This window comes from Mobula hypostoma, chromosome 2 (genome assembly GCF_963921235.1).
Source record: "Mobula hypostoma chromosome 2, sMobHyp1.1, whole genome shotgun sequence".
NCBI classification, from domain to species: Eukaryota; Metazoa; Chordata; class Chondrichthyes; order Myliobatiformes; family Myliobatidae; genus Mobula; species Mobula hypostoma.
The window spans coordinates 73,681,795-73,703,330 of NC_086098.1; the positions used below are offsets into that span (position 1 = coordinate 73,681,795).

General features: G+C 43.0%; 1 protein-coding gene across 9 annotated transcripts in view; it reads left to right on the forward strand.

Annotated features, from left to right (window-relative positions):
• The window catches only part of dlgap2a (discs, large (Drosophila) homolog-associated protein 2a), a 656,057-nt gene that overhangs the window by 604,166 nt on the left and 30,355 nt on the right, over positions 1 to 21,536 (forward strand). For all 9 annotated transcript variants that reach the window (XR_010016698.1, XM_063038682.1, XM_063038695.1 and 6 more), the window contains one exon: positions 19,324 to 19,682. Coding sequence is in view for 8 of the 9 variants with exons in the window: in XM_063038682.1 (XP_062894752.1) it covers positions 19,324 to 19,682 (359 nt within the window). In the remaining variant the exon portion in view is untranslated. The remainder of the gene's footprint in view (positions 1 to 19,323; positions 19,683 to 21,536) is intronic.

Sequence of the window (21,536 nt, forward strand, 5' to 3'; positions counted from 1 at the left end):
AGTTTCTGGAGTAGGTTACATGGTCAGCACAACATTGTGGGCTGAAGGGCCTGTAATATGGTGTAGATTTCTATGTTTTATGTTCCTTGGCAGACTAGCTCATCAGAAAAAGAGGGATATTGGGATTACTTATGAAGACATAAGGAGTGCATTTGAAATGGAAAGTCTGAATTAAAAAGGAGTTTCTGTGTTACTTGGCACGGCACAAACATGATAACACAATGTTGTTGGCAGAACCTTAGAGACGAGGAGGCGTGTAGGAGGAAGAGCGATTGAGGATCAGGATCAGGGTCAGGTATAATATAGCTGGCATATTCATGATCTTTATTGTTGTGGAGCAGCAGTACATTGCAATGTATAATAAAATAATAACTTATGATATGTACAGTGTATATAAAAAATTAAATTAAACAGGTAGTGCAAAACCAGAAGAACAAAAAATAGTGAGGTAGTGTTCGTGGGTTCAGTATCCATGAGGAAATTTGATGGCGGATGGGAAGAATCTGTTCCTGAAACATTAAGTGTGTGTCTTCCTGCTCCTATACCTCCTCCTTGTTGGTAGCAATGAGAAGAGGTAATTTCCTGGGTGATGGGAGTCCTTGATGATGCTTGCCACCTTCTTGAGCCATCATATTTTGAAGATGTCCTCGATGCTGGCGAGGTTAGTGCCTATGATAGAGTTGGCTGAGATTACAAATTCAGCCAGCTGATGGCATGAATATTGATTTCTCTTTCCAGAAAACAAATACTGTCACCACCCTCCTCTATTCCCCACTTGGGCCTTTTACTTCTTCTCACCTGCCTAGTACGTTCCCTTGGGTCCCCTCCTCATTCCCTTTCTCCTGTGGTCCATTCTTCTCTCCTATCAGATTCTTTTTTCTCCTGCCCTTTACCTTTCTCACGCACCTTTTTCACCTATCATCTTCCAGCTAACCTCTTTCCCTTCCCCCATCCTTCTCAGTGCTGAAGGGTCTCAGCCCAAGACGTTGACTATGTACTCTTTTCCATAGATGCTGCCTGACCAGCAGAGTTCCTCCAGCATTTTGTGTGTGTTGCTTTATAAACTTCTGCCGCTTTTTCCAGTCCTCTGGAGTGGCCTCTCCGTAGCAGGTGGTGATGAAACCAGTTAGAAGGCTCTCCATGGTACATCTGTAATCATTTGTGAGTTACTTTGGTGACATACCAAATCTCTTCAAACTCCTTTCTTTTTCAATCTTTTTATTAGTTTCATAATGATAAACATAACATAGTATTGATACAAAGTTATTGGGATTACATTGTTATAATTAACATATTTGAATATAAACCCAGTTGTCACATGGGTATTAAACCTCCCAATCATACAGGATACAAATATAATATACAAAAAAACATGAAAAAGGAAAAAAAATAATATATACCCCAAAAGAAAAACTAATCTAAACAATGCTGACCAACTAAACTAAAGAAAGAAAAGACATGGGCTATCATGTAACGTCAAAAAAAAACCATTAGTGTCGTCGACTCCACTCCTCTCGACATGTATTAAAAAGAAATAGAATAGGTTTGGAAAAGGTCAAATTACATCATATGGAAGTGTTGAATAAATGGCCTCCAAGTCTTTTCGAATTTAATAGAGGGATCATAAATAATACTTCCAATTTTTTCTAAGTTTAAACACAACATAGTTTGGGAGAACCAATGAAATGTGGTGGGGGGATTGACCTCTTTCCAATTCAGCAAAATGGATCTTTTAGCCATTAGTGTAAGAAATGCAATCATCCGACGAGCTGAAGAGGTTAACTGACTTGGTTCTATCATTGGTAACCCAAAAATTGCAGTAATAGGGTGAGGTTGTAAATCAATATTCAGAACAGTTGAAATAATATCAAAAATATCTTTCCAGTATTTTTTCAAAAAAGGATATGACCAAAACATATGAGTTAAAGGAGCTATCTTAGAGTGACATACTAAAGGTATAGTACGATTTTGTGATCTATTTTTGGATAATTATTTCATGTCCTTTGAACAATTATCTAATAAATATAATTTGCCTAGGTTCCATTTTTTTAGATATTTACAGATTAGAAACTTTTTAAATACTGTTCTTCCTACCTTCCTAAATTTATATTCAGTGGATATTTTGGAAAAAATTTTAGATTTAAATCCTTTTCAGAAAGGTGTAATAGCAACTATTTAGATTAGATTATGAGGACACGCAGTCCTCTTTTATTGTCATTTAGTAATGCATGCATTAAGAAATGATACAATATTCCTCCGGTGTGATATCACAAAACACAGGACAGACCAAGACTGAAAAAACTAACAAAACCACATAATTATAACATCAAGTTACAACAGTGCAACAATACCATAACTTAATGAAGAACAGGCCATGGCACAGTAAAGGTTCAAAGTCTCTCGAAAGTCCCACATCTCACGCAGACGGCAGAAGGATGAAAACTCTCCCTGCCATGCCTGACCACAGTCCGACTCTGAGTCGTCCAAAAACTTCAAGCCTCCGATCAGCCCTCCGACACCGAGTACCGAACACCATCTCTATCCGAACGATTCGACCTCAGTCTCGGTCGCCAGCAGCAGGCAAAGCCGGGGATTTTGTGGCCTTCCCTCCGGAAGATTCTCAATCACCCAGTAACAGCGGCAGCGAACTGGCGCTTCAGAAATTTCTCCAGATGTTCCTCTGTGCTTTCACGTCTGTCTCCATCAAATCAGAATTGTCCACGGCCCCTATTTAACACATACGATATTATTTTCACCAGAGAGCTGTGCGCACTATCTCCTTATGAAAATATGTCCAGACGTATCTAATAAAGTTAAGATTGGTTGGGAAAGGGAACGTAAGATTACTTTACCTATTGAAAAATGGGGGAAAATTCTTCAATTAGTTAACTCATCTTCTATATGTGCTAAACATGTGTTGATACAGTTTAAAGTAGTGCATAGGGCTCATATGTCTAAGGATAAATTAGCTCGTTATTACTCTCATATAAATCCTATGCGATAGAAATCTCCTCAGACTCCTAATGAAATATAGCTACCGTCACCCCTTCTTTGTAATTGCATCAGTATGATAGATCTTCTGAGATATTGACACCCAGGAACTTGAAACTGCTCACCCTTTCCACTGCTGATCCCTTGATGAGGACTAGTGTGTCTTCCCTCAACTTCCCTTTCCTGAAGTCCACAATGGAGGTTGTTGTTGAGTGGTATTGAAACAACAGCTTTACACTCAACATCAGTTAGACCAAGGAATTGATTGTGGACTTCAGGAAGGGAAAATCTAGGGAACACACACCAGTTCTCATCAAGGGATCAGCACTGAAAAAGGTAAATGGTTTCAAGATCTGAGCTGTTAACATCGCTGAAGGTCTGTCTTGAGCCCAATGTATTGATGCAATTATGAAGAAAGCAAACCTGTGGCTATATTCCCTTAGGAGTTTGGGGAGATTTGGTATATTAGGTTAGATTAGATTATGAGGACACGCAGTCCTCTTTTATTGTCATTTAGTAATGCGTGCATTAAGAAATGATACAATGTTTTTCCAGAATGATATTACGAAAACACATGACAAACTGACTTAAAACCTAACAAAAACCACATAATTATAACATATAGTTAAAACAGTGCAAAGCAATACCGTAATTTGATAAGAACAGACCATGGCACGGTAAAAGTCTCAAAGTCTCTCAAAAGTCCCATCATCTCACGCAGACGGTAAACCTCCAGCGCCGCCAATTTGCCGATGCTGGAAGCATCCGACCACGGTCCAACTCCGAGTCCGTCCGAAAACTCCGAGCCTCCGACACCGAGCACCGAGCACCATCTCTGCCGAGCGTTCCGACCCCAGCCCCGGCAACAGGTAATAGGCAAAGCCGAGGATTTGGGGCCTTCGTCTCCGGAGATTCTCGATCGCACAGTAGCAGCGGCAGCGAAGTAGGCATTTTAGAAGTTACTCCAGGTGTTCCTCCATGCTTCTCATGGCTGTCTCCATCAAATCCAGATTGTGCACGGCCTCCTACTTACACATGCGATATTCATTCGAAACGGACACGTGCACTGCATTGCGCCACCATCTTCTCCAACGCCATCACCAAAGATTCTAGCAAATTTCTACAGATGTATCATGGAAAGCATTCTGACAGGTATATACTGCAAATATACAATATATAAATTTCTTATTCGAACTGTTATTCGAATAGCAGCCACCCCCCCTCCCCGTGTGGCAACGGTGAGGAAGTGGACCCCACCTGAAGCCGTTCAGAGTGCTAAGTCTGCTCTTCCCTTCAGGGATGTGGTTAGCCAAGTCCAACATGGGAGAGCTGAGCTCGGGCTCGTCCCAAAAGCTCCTCAGTGACACAAGGCAACATCAGTGCAGAAGAGACGGCTCGTTGAGAAGACAGGAGGAGGCAGAGCAAAACGCCAGGGCTGTCTCAATGGCCAAGCAGGGCCAATGGACTAATTGGGAGAGCCTGGAAAAGAAGAAAATTAGCTGGTGTGACATCTGGGAGATGGAGGGATCTCGGCTAAGTTTCGTCATCAGAGCCATTTATGACCTCCTACCCGCACCCCAGAACCTGAACCAGTGGTGGGGAGAAGACCCCACTTTGCTTTCTTTGTCAAGCACCTGGATCACTAAGGCACATTTTAACAGGATGCACCACGAGCCTCACCCAGGGGCGGTACACTTGGCGGCATAACCAAGTTCTCAGACAGCTGGCATCAATCTTGGAACAGAGGCGAATCACCACAAATACTCTCCCACAAACATCAGCAGGAAATGTCCACATCACACGATTTTTGTACCAGGAGGCCAACCTCCAGAGCACCATATAACATCAAAAGATGTAAGCATTCTGCAGGTTGCTCGGGATTGGAAAATGGACGTGGACTTGGAAAAAAAGCTTGTGTTTCCCCCAGACATTGCGGCTACAACACTCCAGCCAGACGGGTTCCTGTGGTCCACAACAGCCAAGCTGGCATATGTTGTGGAATTGACAGTACCATGGGAAGATGGTGTCAGAGAAGCTTATGAGAGGAAAAAGACCAAGTACTCTGAACTGGCAACTGAAGCTGCCCAGAATGGCTGAAAGACCAAGATTTTCCCTGTAGAAGTGGATGCAGGGGATTTGTTGCTACATCTACGACCAGTCTATTGAAGAAGATGGGGGTGAGGGGTCACTCCCTCCAACAAGCAATCAAGTCCTTGTCAAATGCAGCAGAAGAAAGCAGCAATTGGATTTGGATTAAAAGGAAAGACAACAACTGAGCTGCAAGTTGAAGACAGGAGGGTATGGAACTGAGGGGGGTGTATCTGAAATGCCAGGTAGCACCGTTGAGCCCTCTGGAGACTTCGTGGGCTTATCAACGAAACGTCAAAGAAAGAGGGTGCCCATTTGATGACCCCGATGACATACATACCCTCCCTCCTTGTCACCACTCCAAGCCCACAGCCAACATCGAGAGTGCCAACTTACCATAGGGATTGAAACATCAAGTCCTGGTAGCTCTACTTATTGTATTTTGTGAATTACAAGATACTGCTGCCACAAGCCAACAAATTCCATGACATATGTCAGTGATAATAAACATGATTCTGACTCTGATTCAATAAATCACACAGTAGTTGGGCACAGCTCAGTGCCCACCTAAGAAACAGGAAATGTAATTCACAATTTATTGATCATCACTGTGAGTGAAGATCACAGAAGCTGACCTTAGATCAGCATAGTAGAATAAATGACTCCAGGAGACTGGGGGAGAATCTGTATGAAAGCAGCAAAACATTTAATCTTCACAATAGAAATTACAGTGATTTGGCTTGAAAAGATTTACACTTTATACTTTATTGTCGCCAAACAATTGATACTAGAATGTACAATCATCACAGCGATATATGATTCTGCGCTTTGTGCTCCCTGGAGTACAAATCGATAGTAACTATTAAAAATTTAAATTACAAATCATAAATAGAAAATAGAAAAGGGAAAGTAAGGTAGTGCAAAAAAAAACCGAGAGGCAGGTCCAGATATTTGGAGGGTACGGCCTAGATCCGGGTCAGGATCCGTTCAGCAGTCTTATCACAGTTGGAAAGAAGCTGTTCCCAAATCTGGCCATACGAGTCTTCAAGCTCCTGAGCCTTCTCCCGGTGGGAAGAGGGACAAAAAGTGTGTTGGCTGGGTGGGCTGTGTCCTTGATTATCCTGGCAGCACTGCTCCGACAGCGTGCGGTGTAAAGTGAGTCCAAGGACGGAAGATTGGTTTGTGTGATGTGCTGCGCCAAGTTCACGAGCTTCTGCAACTTCTTCCAGTCTTGGACAGGACAACTTCCATACCAGGTTATGATGCACCTTAGAAGAATGCTTTCTACAGTGCATCTATAAAAATTAGTGTGGGTTTTTGGGGACAGGCCAAATTTCTTTCGCTTTCTCAGGAAGTAAAGATTTGAGGTTCCACTGTGCTAAAACTCAACATCCAATTAAACATTTGTAAAATATAGGAAAAGTTAAAATTGTGACTGAAGGAAGTTGTTTAATGATGCCTCTGTGAAGAATAAAGGGACTACTGTAGTTGACAAGAAAGTAGTTAAGACCTTTTATTGATTATTTCTAATTGGAATACAGAATGGGAAAGACTACAGACCATAAGACAAAAGAGCAGACTTAGGCTGTTTGCTCCATCGAGTCTGCTCCACCATTCCAACATGGTGGATTTATTATCTCTTTCAGCCCCATTCTCCTGCCGTTTCCCCATAACCTTTCATGCCTTTACTAATCAAGAAACTATCAAACTCCGCCTTAAATATACCCAATGACTTGGACTCCACAGCCATCTGCGGCAATGAATTCCATAGATTCACTACCCTCTGGCTAAAGAAATTTCACCTCATCTCTGTTCTAAATTGATATCCTTCTATTCTGAGGCTGTGCCCCCTGTTCCTAGACTCCCCCACTGTAGGAAACATCCTCTCCATGTCCACTCTAGCCAGGCTTTTCAATATTCATTAAGTTTCAGACAGGCAGAAAAAAAAGAAAACTAGAGATGAAGGGGGATGAGAACCAGAATGCCAGAGCAGATAGTGGAGTGGTTGTAGGGAAAGATGTTGGTAATCCTGCATACATAGTCAGGAATCAAAAGGTATAGCATGTTGAGCTTAGTGTTCTGAGTTGTGTATATTTCAATGCGCTGAGTATTGTAGGAAAGGCAGATGAGATTAGAGCATGGATCAGCACATGGAATTACAATGTTGTAGCATTTAGTAAAACTTGCTTGCAGGAGGGGCAGGACTGGCAGCTGAATACTCTGGGTTTTGTTGTTTTAGACATGAGAGGGATTAAAGGGTAGTGGTGGCATTACTAATCGGGGAAAATGTCACACAGTGCCCAGACAGCAGAGGGCATCTACTGAGGCTATATGGGTGGGATTGGGGAATAAGAAAGAGATTACTTCAATAATGGGATCATATTATAGACCACCCAGCAGTTAACAGGATTTAAAGGAGCAAATTAGTAGAGAGATCGCAGATTGTTGCAAGGAAAATAAGACCATAAGACCATAAGACAAAGGAGCAGAAGTCGGCCATTCGGCCCATTGAGTCTGCTCCGCCATTTTATCATGAGCTGATCCATTTTATCCTATTTAGTCCCATTGCCCCGCCTTCTCACCATAATCTTTGATGCCCTGGCTATTCAGATACCTATCAATCTCTGCCTTAAATACACCCAACGACTTGGCCTCCACTGCTGCCCATGGCAACAAATTCCATAGATTCACCACCCTCTGACTAAAAAAATTTCTTCGCATTTCTGTTCTGAATAAGCGCCCTTCAATAACTTAAGTCATGCCCTCTCATAGTAGACTCCCCCATCATGGGAAACAACTTTGCCATATCCACTCTGTCCATGCCTTTCAACATTCAAAATGTTTCTATGCGGTCTCCCCTCGTTCTTCTAAACTCTAAGGAATACGGTCCAAGACTGGACAAACATTCCTCAAATGTTAACCCTCTCGATCCCAGAATCATTCTAGTGAATCTTCTTTGTAACCCGTCCAACGTCAGCACATCCTTTCTTAAATAAGGAGATCAAAACTGCCCACGATATTCCAAGTGAGGTCTCACCAGGGCCTTATAGAGCCTCAACATCACATCCCTGCTCCTATACTCTGTTCTTCTAGAAACGAATGCCAACATTGCATTCGCCTTCTTCACCGCCGACTCAACCTGGAGGTTAACCTTAAAGGTATCCTGTACGAGGGCTCCCAAGTCCCGTTTCATCTCAGAACTTTGAATTCTCTCTCCATTTAAATAATAGTCTGCCCGTTTATTTCTTCTGCTAAAGTGCATAACCATACACTTTCCTACATTGTATTTCATTTGCCACTTCTTTGCCCATTCTTCCAATCTATCCAAGTCTCTCTGCAGATTCTCTGTTTTCTGAGCACTACCGGTCCCTCCACATATCTTCGTATCATCAGCAAACTTAGCCACAAAGCCATCTATTCCACAATCCAAATCGATGATGTACAACGTGAAAAGAAGCGGCCCCAACATGGACCCCTGTGGAACACCACTGGTGACCGGCAGCCAACTCTCTGTTCCTGCCAATCAGCCAACGCTCTATCCACGTATGTAACTTTGCCGTAATTCCATGGGCTCTTATCTTGTTAAGTAGCCTCATGTGTGGCACCTTGTCAAAGGCCTTCTGAAAATCCAAATATACAACATCCACTGCATCTCCCTTGTCTAGCCTACTTGTAATTTCCTCAAAAAAATTGTAATAGATTTGTCAGGCAGGATTTTCCTTTAAGGAATCCATACTGAGTTCTGCCTATCTTGTCATATGCCTCCAGGTACTCTGTAACCTCATCCTTGACAATCGACTCCAACAACTTCCCAACAACCGATGTCAAGCTAACAGGTCTATAATTTCCTTTTTGCTTCCTTGCCCCCTTCTTAAATAGCGGAGTGACATTTGCAATCTTCCAGTACTCCAGAACCATGCCAGAATCTATCAACTTTTGAAAGATCATCGCTAATGCCTCCGCAATCTCCACAGCTACTTCCTTCAGAACACGCGGGTGCATTCCATCTGGTCCAGGAGATTTATCTACCTTTAGGCTATTCAGCTTCCTGAGTACTTTCTCTGTCGTAATTGTGACTGCACACACTTCTCTTCCCTGCCACCCTTGAGTGTCCAGTATACTGCTGATGTCTTCCTCAGTGAAGACTGATGCAAAATACTTGTTCAGTTCCTCCGCCATCTCCTTATCTCTCATTACAATTTCAACAGCATCATTTTCTATCAGTCCTGTGTCTACTCTCACCTGCCTTTTACTCTTTATATACTTGAAAAAGCTTTTAGTATCCTCTTTGATATTATTTGCTAGCTTCCTTTCATAGTTAATCTTTTCCCTCTTAATGACTTTCTTAGTTTCCTTTTGAAAGCTTTTAAAACCTTCCCAATCCTCTGTCTTGCCACTAATTTTTGCTTCCTTGTATGCCCTTTCCTTTGCTTTAACTTTGGCTTTGACTTCTCTTGTCAGCCACGGTTGCATCCTTTTTCCATTCGAAAATTTCTTCTTTTTTGGAATATATCTGTCTTGCACCTTCCTCACTTCTTGCATAAACTCCAGCCACTGCTGCTCTGCCATCCTTCCCGCTAGTTTCCCTTTCCAGGTCAACTTTGGCCAGTTCCTCTCTCCTGCCACTATAATTTCCTTTACTCCACTGAAATACTGACACATCAGATTTCAGCTTCTCTTTTTCAAATTTCAGAGTGAACTCAATCATGTTATGATCACTACTTCCTAAGGGTTCTTTCACCTCAATCTCTCTAATCACCTCCGGTTCATTACACAATACCCAATCCAGTACAGCCGATTCCCTAGTGGGCTCAACAACAAGCTGTTCTAAAAAGCCATCTCGCAGACATTCTACAAATTCTCTCTCTTGAGATCCAGTGCCGACCTGATTTTCCCCAATCCACTCGCATGTTAAAATCCCCCACAATTATCATAACACTGCCCTTCTGACAAGCCTTTTCTATCTCTTGTTGTAATTTGTAGTCCACATCACTGCAGCTGTTTGGAGGCCTATAAATAACTGCTATCAGGTTCCTTTTACCCCTGCGATTTCTTAGCTCAACCCATAAAGATTCTGCACCTTCCGATCCTATATCACCACTTTCTAATGATTTGATATCATTTCTTACCAATAAAGTCATGCCTCCCCCTCTGCCTACCTTCCTATCCTTCCAATACACAGTGTATCCTTGGACGTTCAGCTCCCAGAGACATGCATCCTTTAGCCACGTCTCAGTGATGGCCACAATATCATACCTGCCAATCTGTAGCTGTATGACAAGATCTTCCACCTTATTCCTTATGCTGCGTGCATTTAAGTACAACACCTTAAGACCAGTATTTGGTACTTTTTGCTTTGATTTCACTGCAACTTTATTGCACTGCAACTCATCCCAATGGCTACAAATTTGCCCCATCACCTGCCTGTCTTTCCTGACACCTTTACTGCTCACTATCTTAGATTTATTTCTGTTTTCCCCTTCCACCGCTCTATCATTCCAGTTCCCATCCCCCTGCCAAATTAGCTTAAACCCTCCCTAACAGGGAGGGTTTATTAAACCTTCCCGCTAGGATATTGGTCCCTTTCGGGTTCAGGTGTAACCCATCCTTTTTGAACAGGTCATACTTCCCCCAGAAGAGATCTCAATTATCCAAGAATCTGAAGCCCTGCCCCCTGCACCAGTCTCTCAGCTACGCATTCATCTGCCTGATCCTACTATTCTTGCCCTCGCTAGCACGTGGCACAGGTAGCAATCCTGATATTACTACCCTGGAGGTCCTGCTTCTCAGCTTCCTTCCTAACTCCCGGAAATCTCTCTTCAGGACCTCCTCCCTTGTCCTATCTATATTACTGGTACCAACATGTACCAAGACAACCGGCTGCTCGCCCTCCCCCTTCAGAATATTCTGGACCCAATCCAAGACATCCCGTACCCTGGCACCTGGGAGGCAGCACACCATGCGGGTATCTCTATCAGGCTCACAGAATCTCCTGTCCGTTCCCCTGACTATGGAATCCCATATGACTACCGCATTATTCTTTTCCCTCCTTCCCTCCTGCACAACAGCGCCAGGCTCAGTGCTGGAGACCCAGTCACCATGGGCGTCCCCTGTCAGGTCATCCCCCTCAACAGCATCTAGAACAAGATATTTGTTGCTGAGGGGGACAGCCACATGTGTGCTCTCCACTATCCGGGCATTTCCCTTCCCTCTCTTGACAGTGACCCAGTGTTCTGACTCTTGTAGCCTAGGGATGACTACCTCCCTGTAGCTCCTGTCTATCACCTCTTCACTTTCCATGATAAGCAGTAGGTCATCAAGCTGCAGCTCCTGATCCCTAATACGGTCTCTGAGGTGATGCTATTTCGTGATTATTAAATTTCCACATATTGACTGAGGCTCCCAGAATGTAAAAGGGCTGGAAGGGAAGCAAAGTTTCCTTAATCAATAAATTGAGGTCCCAACTAGAGAGAGTGCAATACTAGATCTCCTATTAGGGAATGGGACAGGACAGATGACCAACATTTGTGTAGGGAGCAATTTACATTTAGTGATCAAAATGCCTTTAGTTTCAAGATAGTTATGGAGAAGGATAGGTCTGATAATCTAGTTGATATTCTAAACTGGAGAAAGATCAGTTTTGATGGTATCAGAAAAGACCTGCTAAGTGTGGATTGGGATAGGTTGTTTCTGGCAAAGGTGCTCTGGCAGGTGAGAGGTCTTCAAAAGTGAAATTTTGTGAGTAGAGTTTGTACATTCCTGTCAGAATAAATGACAAAGATAACAGGAACACTCACAACATCCTGGAGGACCTCAGTAGGTTGGGTAGCACCCGTGGAAACGATCAGTCAACGTTTCAGGCCAGAACCCTTCGTCAGAACTGAAGAGGGAAGAAGGTGGGAAGAAGGCTGATAGGTTCCAGGTGAAAAACCAGTAAGGGGAAAGATAAAGGGGTGAGGGAGGGGAAGCAGGGAGGTGATAGGCAGGAAAGGTGGAGAAGGAATAGGGGAAAACACAATGGGTAGTAGATGGAGACAGAACCATGATGGAGGTAGTAGGCAGCTGGGGGAGGGGGCAGAGTGAAACTGGGATAGGGGAAGGGAGGGGGAGGGAATTACCAGAAGTGGGAGAATTCAGTGTTCATACCAAGGGGCTGGAGACTACCCAGACGGTATATGAAGTTTTGCTCCTCCAACCTGAGCTTAGCCTCATCATGGCAGTAGAGGAGGCCATGTATGGACATATCCGAATGGGAATGTGAAGCAGAGTTGAAGTGGGTGGCAACCTGTCTGTTGTGGCAGACGGAGTGGAGGAGCAAATGAGGTACTCGAGGAGTACAAAAAAGGCAAGAGGATACTTAAAAAGGAAATCAGGAGGGCTAAAAGAAGACATGCGATTGCTCTAGCAATCAAAGTGAAGGAGAATCCCAAGGGCTTCTACAGATATATTAAAAGCAAAAGAATAGCAAGGGCTAAAATTAGTCCTCTGGAAGATCGGAGTGATCATCCATGCATGGAGCTGCAAGAGATGGGAGAGACCTTCAGTGGATTGTTTGCATCTGTATTCAGGAAATGGACACAGTGTTTATAGAAGTGAGGCAATGCAGCAGTAAGGTCATGGACCGTATACAGGTTACAGAGGAGGAGGTGTTTGCTGTCTTGAGGCAAATTAGGGTGGATAAATCCCCAGGGCCTGACAAGGTGTTCCCTCAGATCCTGTGGGAGGTTAGTGCAGAAACTGCAGGAGCTCTAGCAGAAATATTTAAAACATCCTTAGCCACGGGTTAAGTCCCAGAGGATTGGAGGATAGCTAGTGTTCTGTTATTTAAGAAATGTTCTCAGAATATGCCGGCAAATTACAGGCTGGTAAGCCTGATATCAGTGGGCAAGTTATTGGAAGGTATTCTGAGGGACTGGAAACAGAAGTATTTGGATAGGGCTGATTAGAGATAGTCAGCATGGCTTTGTGCATTGTAGGTCATGTCTAACCAATCTAAGAGTGTTATTCAGGGAAGTTACCAGGAAAGTTAATGAAGGCAGAGGCAGTGGACTTTAGCAAGGCCCTTGACAATGTCTGATATGAGAGGTTGGTCAAGAAGGTTCAGACGCTTGGCATTCAAGATGAGCTAGTAAGGGATTAGACATTGGCTTTGCGGGAGAGGCCAGAAAACAGTAGTAGATAGTTACTTCTCTGACTGGAGACTGACACTAGTGGTGTGCCGCAGGGATTGATGTAGGGTCCATTGTTGTTTTCGTTCAGTATCAATGATCTGGATGATAATGTGGTAAACTGGAACAGCAAAGTTGTGGATGGGGTGTAATTGACATCAAGGAAGACTATCAAAGCTTGCTGCAGGATCTCGACCAGCTGGATAAAATGGGCTGAGATGGCAGGTGGATGGTAGTGTAGCAGTTAACATAATACTATGACAGGTCAAGGCGTCAGAGTTCAGATTTCAATTCGGGTGTCCCTATAAGCAAGTTTGTAGATTCTTTCCCATGGGCGCATAGGTTTCCATAAGTGTGCCACTTTCCGCCCACAGTCCAAAGATCCAGTTAGTATGTTCATTGGTCATTGCAAATTGTCCTGTGATTAGATGAGGGTTAAATTGGTTGGTTGCTGGTTGGCACGATTCAAAGGGCAGGAAGGGTAGTTCCATGCTATATCTCCAAGTAAATAAATAAATAAATAAATTTGATGTTGATGAGTCTGAGGTGTTGCACTTTGGGAGGACAAACCTGGGTAGGTCTTACATAGTGAACAGTAGGGCACTGAGGAGTGTGAATCTGTGAATACAGATCCATAATTCCTTGAAAGAAGCATCACAGAGAGATAGGGTCATAAATAAGCCCTTGGTGTCTTGGCCTTTCTTAAATCAAAGTATTGAGTACAGGAGTTGGGATGTTTTGTTCAAGGTTTGTAGGATGTTATGTTTAAGTTGTATAAGATGTTGGTGAGCCCTAGTTTGGATTGCTGTGTGCAGTTTTGGTCACCTACTTACAAGAAAAATGTCAACATCTTCAAAAGAGTGAAAAGAAAATTCATAAGGATGTTGCCAGGACTTCAGATCCTGAGGTAGAGATTCAATAAGTTAGGACTTTATTCCCTGGAGTGTAGAAGAATGAGAAGAGATTTGATGGAGGAATAAAAAATTACGTGGGGCATAGACAGGGTCAAAGCAAGCAGACTTTTTCCACCTAGTTTTCCACTGAAACTAGAACTAAGAGTCAAGGGTTAAAGATGAAATGTGCAATGATTAAAGGGGACATAACTTTTTTCACTCAGAGTGTGGTGAGGTTGCAGAATGAGATGCCAGTGGAAGTGAGTTCAATTTCAACATTTAAGAGAAATTTGGACAGGTACATGGATGAAAGGGGTATGGCGGGCTGTTATCCGTATGCAGGTCAATAGGACTAGGCAGATTAATAGTTTGGAATGGACTAGATGGGCCAAAGGGCCTGTTTCTGTGCTGTAGTACTCCATGACTCTGTCACTTTATGATTAAAGCACAATGTTTGTGAGACTCTTTCATCGAGCATGAAGAATAAATAAACATGCAGTTAAAACAAAACTGCACAGATTAAAAGGATAATGAGATTCATTTATTCTGTCTTCTGATAATGTCCACAACAAAGAGCTTTGTTACAGAGAGGCTGGGAGATTTAGAACATAGAACACTACAGCCCAGTACTGGCACTTTGACTCATGATGTTGTGCCAACATTTTAACCTATTAAGATCAATCAAACCCTTGCCCCCCTCTCTCATGGAGCCCTCCATTTTTCTATCATCAATGTGCCTAAGTAAGAGTTTCCTTAATGCCCCGAATATATCTGTTTCTACCACCACCCTCAGCAGCACATTTCTTGCGCCCACCATTCTCTGTATAAAGAACATACTTCTGGCTTCCCACAGTGCACGTCAATATGGACAAAACTGAAGATAACCACAGAATAATTACACAAGCTAATAATATGTCCTTGCAGTTCTAACCTGCCTTGTGCTTCAACAAATTGATGTGATTCATATTTGCTATGTGTCATACCTTGTTTGGAGCAGACTGACTGCTGCTCTTCCTAAGTGGCACTTCGTTGGTGGCAAAGTGCTTTGGAAACGTGCTGAGCTCAGACAGAGTTATGTAAATGCACGTCTGTCCTTTCCATGGTAAATCCTCGATATGTTCAATCAGCTGGATAGAGGAGAGGATGCCGGAGGAGATTGCTGGTTTAGTTATGGAGTCGGGAAGGGGTGACCCTGTCGAGCAAACAGTCTGGTTCAAGGAGGAAGATTGTCTTCTGAGACCTTGTGAACTGCAGCCTGTCAGAATTGGCAAACCCATTGTTCCCTCAGAACTCGAACTGTTTTCCAAACACAGGGCCTCATTCCTGCACAGATACTGAAGAATGGCTCAAAGCCCAAAGGATGAGATCAGTCAGGTTTCTCAACTCGATGAGCAGAGTTTCATGATCTTTCTGATCCCAGCATCTCTGGCATGTCAGTATTTATTTTATTGTTTTTTTCCAAACTGACAGGAATTCCATACTCAAACCTTCCAATATTGGGTCCATTATTGACATCTTCTTGGAGAATATTCTTGCTATTCATTTATTGGGGCTATTTTAGTATTGTCACATGTACTGAGGAACAGTGAATAATAAGCGTTTGTTTACATGTCTTCGAGAGAGATCATTCATACATAACTACTTTGAGGGAGTACAAAGAAATCAGAACAGAAAGAAGTAAGATTTAAGATTCAAGATTGTTTCTTGTCATCTTCCAGTACACAGTACAACGGAGAACGAAATGATTGTCACCCTGGATCCAAAGCAGCATAAAAACACAAAGAACACTCCTCTAGAACACAATAAATATAAATATAAAAGAAATCTTTTAAAAACAATGTATATGTGACTGTTGAGAGTGGCTGTATATACTGTACATAAGATTAGCTTATATACATAGACTGATTGTATGTACATAAAGTGACATTAGATATATGAATATAAGGTGACTCTGACAGGAAATGATGAAGTGGCTCATGTGGACGTACTGCTGGTGGGGGTGGCTGGTTGGGTTAGTGGGTGGATTGAGTTACCTCCACCCATGCAAAGTGTTACTGTTACACAGGAAGTGCAGTGCCCACAAACAATACAGTACGAGGGCTGCGATGGGGTTCTGATCATCAGACAGAAGCTTCAAGCGAAAGTCGCATTCAGGAAGCCCACAGCATTCCTGGATGTAGAATGGAAATTAACTCATTCTTGGACAAACAACCTTCTGATTCAGAGGTTGCCTTATTGTTGGGCTGAAGACATGGTTTACAGAATCTGCTCCAATGTCCTTGGCCACTTACTGATTATTATGCTGAACACATGCATTAATATAAAAGTAATATATTATTGGTTCAGTACGGTATCAGATCTGTGCTTGGAAATGTTATTTCAGGTCTCGTGCTGGAATCTAAGGATTATCTGAGAATATTAGCTATTTTCTGAGTTTTTTTGAACTTGCTGTTTTTAATACCTTCTGAAAGTTAGAAATGTCACTGAGTTACTTGGCTGCTGATCTGAGGAAGTTGGTGAATGCAGCCCCGGCATTCTGGTTGTGGCTGCTGACTTCAATTTGCTGCCATACAGAGTGTTCCTGTAACTGGATGGGATGGTTTTGTGTTACTTGTTCTTTGTTCATTGTATAGTTGTAATTGTTTGAAATTCAATTTACAGAATATTGAAATACACAGACAGTTAAATAATAACCATTTAAAATAATATGATTGAATGTGCATCTTCAATTAAGGAGTGCAGTCAGGTCAAATCATCGAAGGAAAATTCATGACACTCATGTCTTCCCTTGAGAGAACCAAGATCTTTTTTTCTGGACAATATACGTTCCTTTATAAAACTACAGGTTTTCAGTGGTACTGGAGCAGGGGAATTGTTGCTGAGTATCTTGTCACATGAATGGAATGTTTATAAGACCATAAGACATAGGAGCAGAATTAGGCCATTCAGCCCATTGTGTCTGCTCTGCCATTCTATCATTATCTCTCTCAATCTAATTCTCTTACCTTCTCCCTGCCACCTTTGATGCCCTGACTAATCAAGAAAATAGTAATCTCCTCTTTAAATATACTCAATTATTTGACCTCTACAGCCACCTGTGGCAATGAATTCCACAGATCCACTAATCTCTGGCCATAGAAATTCCTTGTCATATTTGTTCTAAATGTGCATTCCTCTATTCTGAGGCTATGCCCTCTGGTCCTAGACTCTCCCACTATAGGAAATATCCTCTTCACATCCACTCTGTCTTTGCTTGTACTGCACTCCATCAATTGAATAATTTAACCCGATGGCTGAGTTTGCTAGACGGCAATGATTTGTCGTGGACTCAAACTGAATAGCACCCCAGCAATGTGATGAGCAAATGAGCTCCTTGTGATGACTTTCTCCAGTTCAATTGGACTGATGCCAATGGGCCGGAAGATCTGTGCAGCGGTGGGGAGATAGCTGGTGCTCATTGGGTCTGACACCACCACCCACTTGGCTGGAAGAGAGGCCATTGCTAAGGCCTGTGAGTGAAACAGAGATTAGGGTTGACCCCTGGACTGTGAGAGGGCAGAACTATAGGGAATAGTGAGAATCGGCTGGGAGTATTAGACAATAAGACATAGGAGCATAATTAGGCCATTCGGCCCATCGAGTCCTCCGCCATTCCATCTTGGCTGATTTATTATTTCTGTCAACCCGATTTGACTGCCTCTTTAAAGTTCAAAGTAAGTTTATTATCAAAGTCATAGTCATAGTTATACTTTATTGATCCCAGGGGGAAATTGGTTTTCGTTACAGTTGCACCATAAAAGTACATATATGTCACCAAAGACAACCCTGAGATTCATTTTCTCGCAGGCAATAAATCCAGTAACCATAATCAAAGAAAGACAATGTGGACTGGGTGTACACTCAGTGTGGAAAAGAAAAGAAATACAAGACGAAAGAAGAAATAATAATAATAAATAAATAAGCAATAAATATCAAGAACATGAGATAGAGTCCTTGAAAGTGGGTTGTTAGGCTAAGGGAATTTTTCAGTGATGGGGCAAGTGAAGTTGAGTGAAGTTATCCCCACTGGTTCAAGAGCCTGATGGTTGAGGGGTAAAAGCTGTTCCTGAGCCTGGTGGTGTAAGTCCTGAGACTCCTGTACCTTCCACCTGATGGCAGCAGCGAAAGCAGAACTTAGAACTTTGAACTTTGAGTTGAAACAGCTAACAGACTAGCTGGCACCTTAAGCCACAAGTCTTTCAAAAAGTTTCCTTTCTGAACTTTCCTCACCAGTCCTGTTGCTACGTTAATTAATCATGTGAAACAATTCATAGAGAAGAGACACTATGGCTAATCAAGAACCTATCAATCTCCACTTTAAATATACTTCCTGGCATGGCCTCCACTATGGTCTGAGGCAATGAATTTCACAGATTCACCATGTCAGGAGAACAGAGTTTAGAGAAACAATAAATCAGCCATGATGGAATGGCGGAGCAGACTCAATGGGCCAAGTGGCCTAATTCTACTATGTCTTGTGGTCTTATGGACAGTACTAGGGCTCCTTCCTGGTCTCCTGAAACACTTAATCAACTGGCATCCACAGCCATCTGTGGTATTGAATTGCACAGATTCACCACTCTCTGGGTAATGAAATTCCTCCTCATCTCTGTTATAAATGGACATATTATCATTCTGAGTCTGTGTCCTGCGGTCTTAGACTCCTCCAGTGTAGGAAACATCCTGTCCATAGGCACTCTATCTAGGCGGGTTTCAATATTCAATAGGTTTCAATTAGATCCACCCTCATTCTTCTAAACTCCAGAGCCATCAGGCATTCCTCATACATTAACCCTTTCCTTCCCAGAATCATTCTTGTGAACCTCTTTAGACCCTGTCCAATGCCAGCACATCTGTTTTTAGATATGAGCCCCAGAACCTGCTCCAATGCCGTATAAAGCCTCAGCATTACATCTTTACCCTTATATTCTAGTCCCCTCAAAATGAATACTAATGTTGTATTACCTTCCACACCACCAACTCAACCTGCAAGTTAATCTTTAGAGAATCCCACTCAAGGACTCCCAAGCCCCTTTGCACTTCTGATTTTTGAATTTTCTTCCAAGATGTCAGGCTCTCAGGGGAGTGCATCCACTCCTAGAGCCAAGGGGAACAGTAGTAACTCTCATCCTTCCTCTCCACAGTAACTTGCACTAATTACAAGAAGACCCCACCACCGGTACCACCTCGCACCACCTCCAAGCCAGTAATCTCAGTGACCACCCAGAGCAGCACCGAATCAACTCAGGATGCCTACCACGAGAACCGGTCTCAGAGGAGCTCGCCCTGGCCCCAGGAAGGAAAGGGTCTTTATAACTCAACGGACAGCTTGGACAGTACAAAGGCAGTGAACATCGCTTTGGAGACTATGTCAGCACAGCAGCCCGGCGTTAACAGTGGCAGAAGCAGCATGGTCCTAACCCGAGACAAAGCCATCCTAACCCTCGACGTGGGAAAGGCGGAACAGTTCATCAAGAGCCGACGGTCCTCCATTGGGATTCAGGTAAGAAAAGATTCACTTTATTTGTTGCACCACCATCAAAACATACAGTGTAATGCATCATCATGCTGCCAGCACCAGCATAGCATGCCCACATCTCACTAGCCCTAACCTCTATGTCGTTGGAATGTGGGAGGAATCCCACGCAGTCACGGGGAGAAAATAAAAAACTCCTTACAGACAGCAGGGGGAACTAAACCTCCAACTTACAGAAGGCATTGAAAGCATTACCCTAACTGCTTCACTACAACACCACCCCACACAGATCTGGGCAAGTACTAGACTGCTGTTCAAGTACATGTGATGTAGTAAGTGGGAGTAAATTTGGCAGAATACACAAAACAAAACAGATTTAGTTCCAAAAACATCTCACTGAGAGCCTCTGATCAAAAAAGAGATCAAACAGAAGAAGAGCAAAAGCAAATGACTGGAGTGACTCAGCAGGTCAGGCAGCATCTATGGAGGGGAATAAACAGCCTACTTTCTGTGCTGAGACCCTTCATCAGGACTGAAAAGGAAGGAAGTAGAAACCAGAAATCCCCTGTTTATTCCCCTCCATAGATGCTGGCTGACTTGCTGAGTTCCTCCATTATTTTGTGTGTGTTACATAAACTTCCAGCAAGAACAATAAACAATCTGCTGAAGGAACTTAGCAGTTCAGGCAGCCAGTGTGGAGGGAAATAAGTAGTCAATATATCAGGACAGGACCCTTCGTCGGCACTAAAAGATAGAGGAAGATAGTCAGTATAAAGAGGTGGAGCAAGAGCTAGCAGGTAGTGGCTATATCCAGGTGGGGGGGGTGATTGGCAGATGGAAGAGAGTGAACAAATTGGCTCATTACACAGCATTAAAGACCTCCAAGGCCTGGGCAACCAAGAATCAGATGCAGTGACTGGTCAATGACTTTGTAAGGGAACCAGGGCATTCAGGGATTCAGGGTTTGGGTTTCAGGGACTGGGGGTTCAGGGGTTGGTGACAGAAGCAATCCTGTATTTGGGGGTGAAGTGTGAGGGTTTGGTTTGGGATGGATCTGCCCCATATGGAGGTGAAAAATGGGCCGGAGGAGAGTAGAGTTCTATCCTGTGGTGGCACCACCCGCCTTGTGTGTTCTCAAGTGGCAGAGAGCAGATCTTCATCAGAAGGGCTAGTGTTAATTCCTGCCATGGCTCCCTGGAGCAGTTGTGACCCAGCCGAGGTTCTGGAGCAGTGTGGTTTGACAGGACATGTTCACAGTCGTATTGCACTCCATGGAAGTCACTTCTTTCAGATCTGTGCTTCTGACACGCACCTACATCCAACATTTTGCCCTCAGTATCTCAGAGTTTAAGTCACTGGCTGTATTTAAGAAAATAAAAATTCCCATGTCCAGAGATTAATAACCAAGACATAAATTTGTTTTTCCAATAATTATTTTTGATATTTGAATAAGGCAGTAGGATGACAGCAATATTATTCAACAAAGAATTAAAAATGTGTGCAATAAGCTGGAAAATTATACTCAGTTAAACAATGTTACTCAGCTTAATGATAAACAAGAATTAGTTTGTATTTGGACATACATCAGCAAAACAAAACGAGTTAACATACATTTGCAAAGAGAAGATCTTGATCAACTTATTTCAGATTTTCTGCAAACTTAAATGATCATAAGTCTGGAAGTTTAGAAGATGTTTGTTGTGCCAGATTAGTGGAATGTCACTTCATTTATCACCAGGATTCTCCAAGCCCTGACTGTCACCTCCAGGAAATCCTGACTGTGCTTCTGACCCGGATTTGTTTGCTTGCATGTTTCGGGAGATGCCCATAGGAAAGGTAGCCACGTGTTGGGTAACTGGATGTTGTTCTGATGTGGGGTCA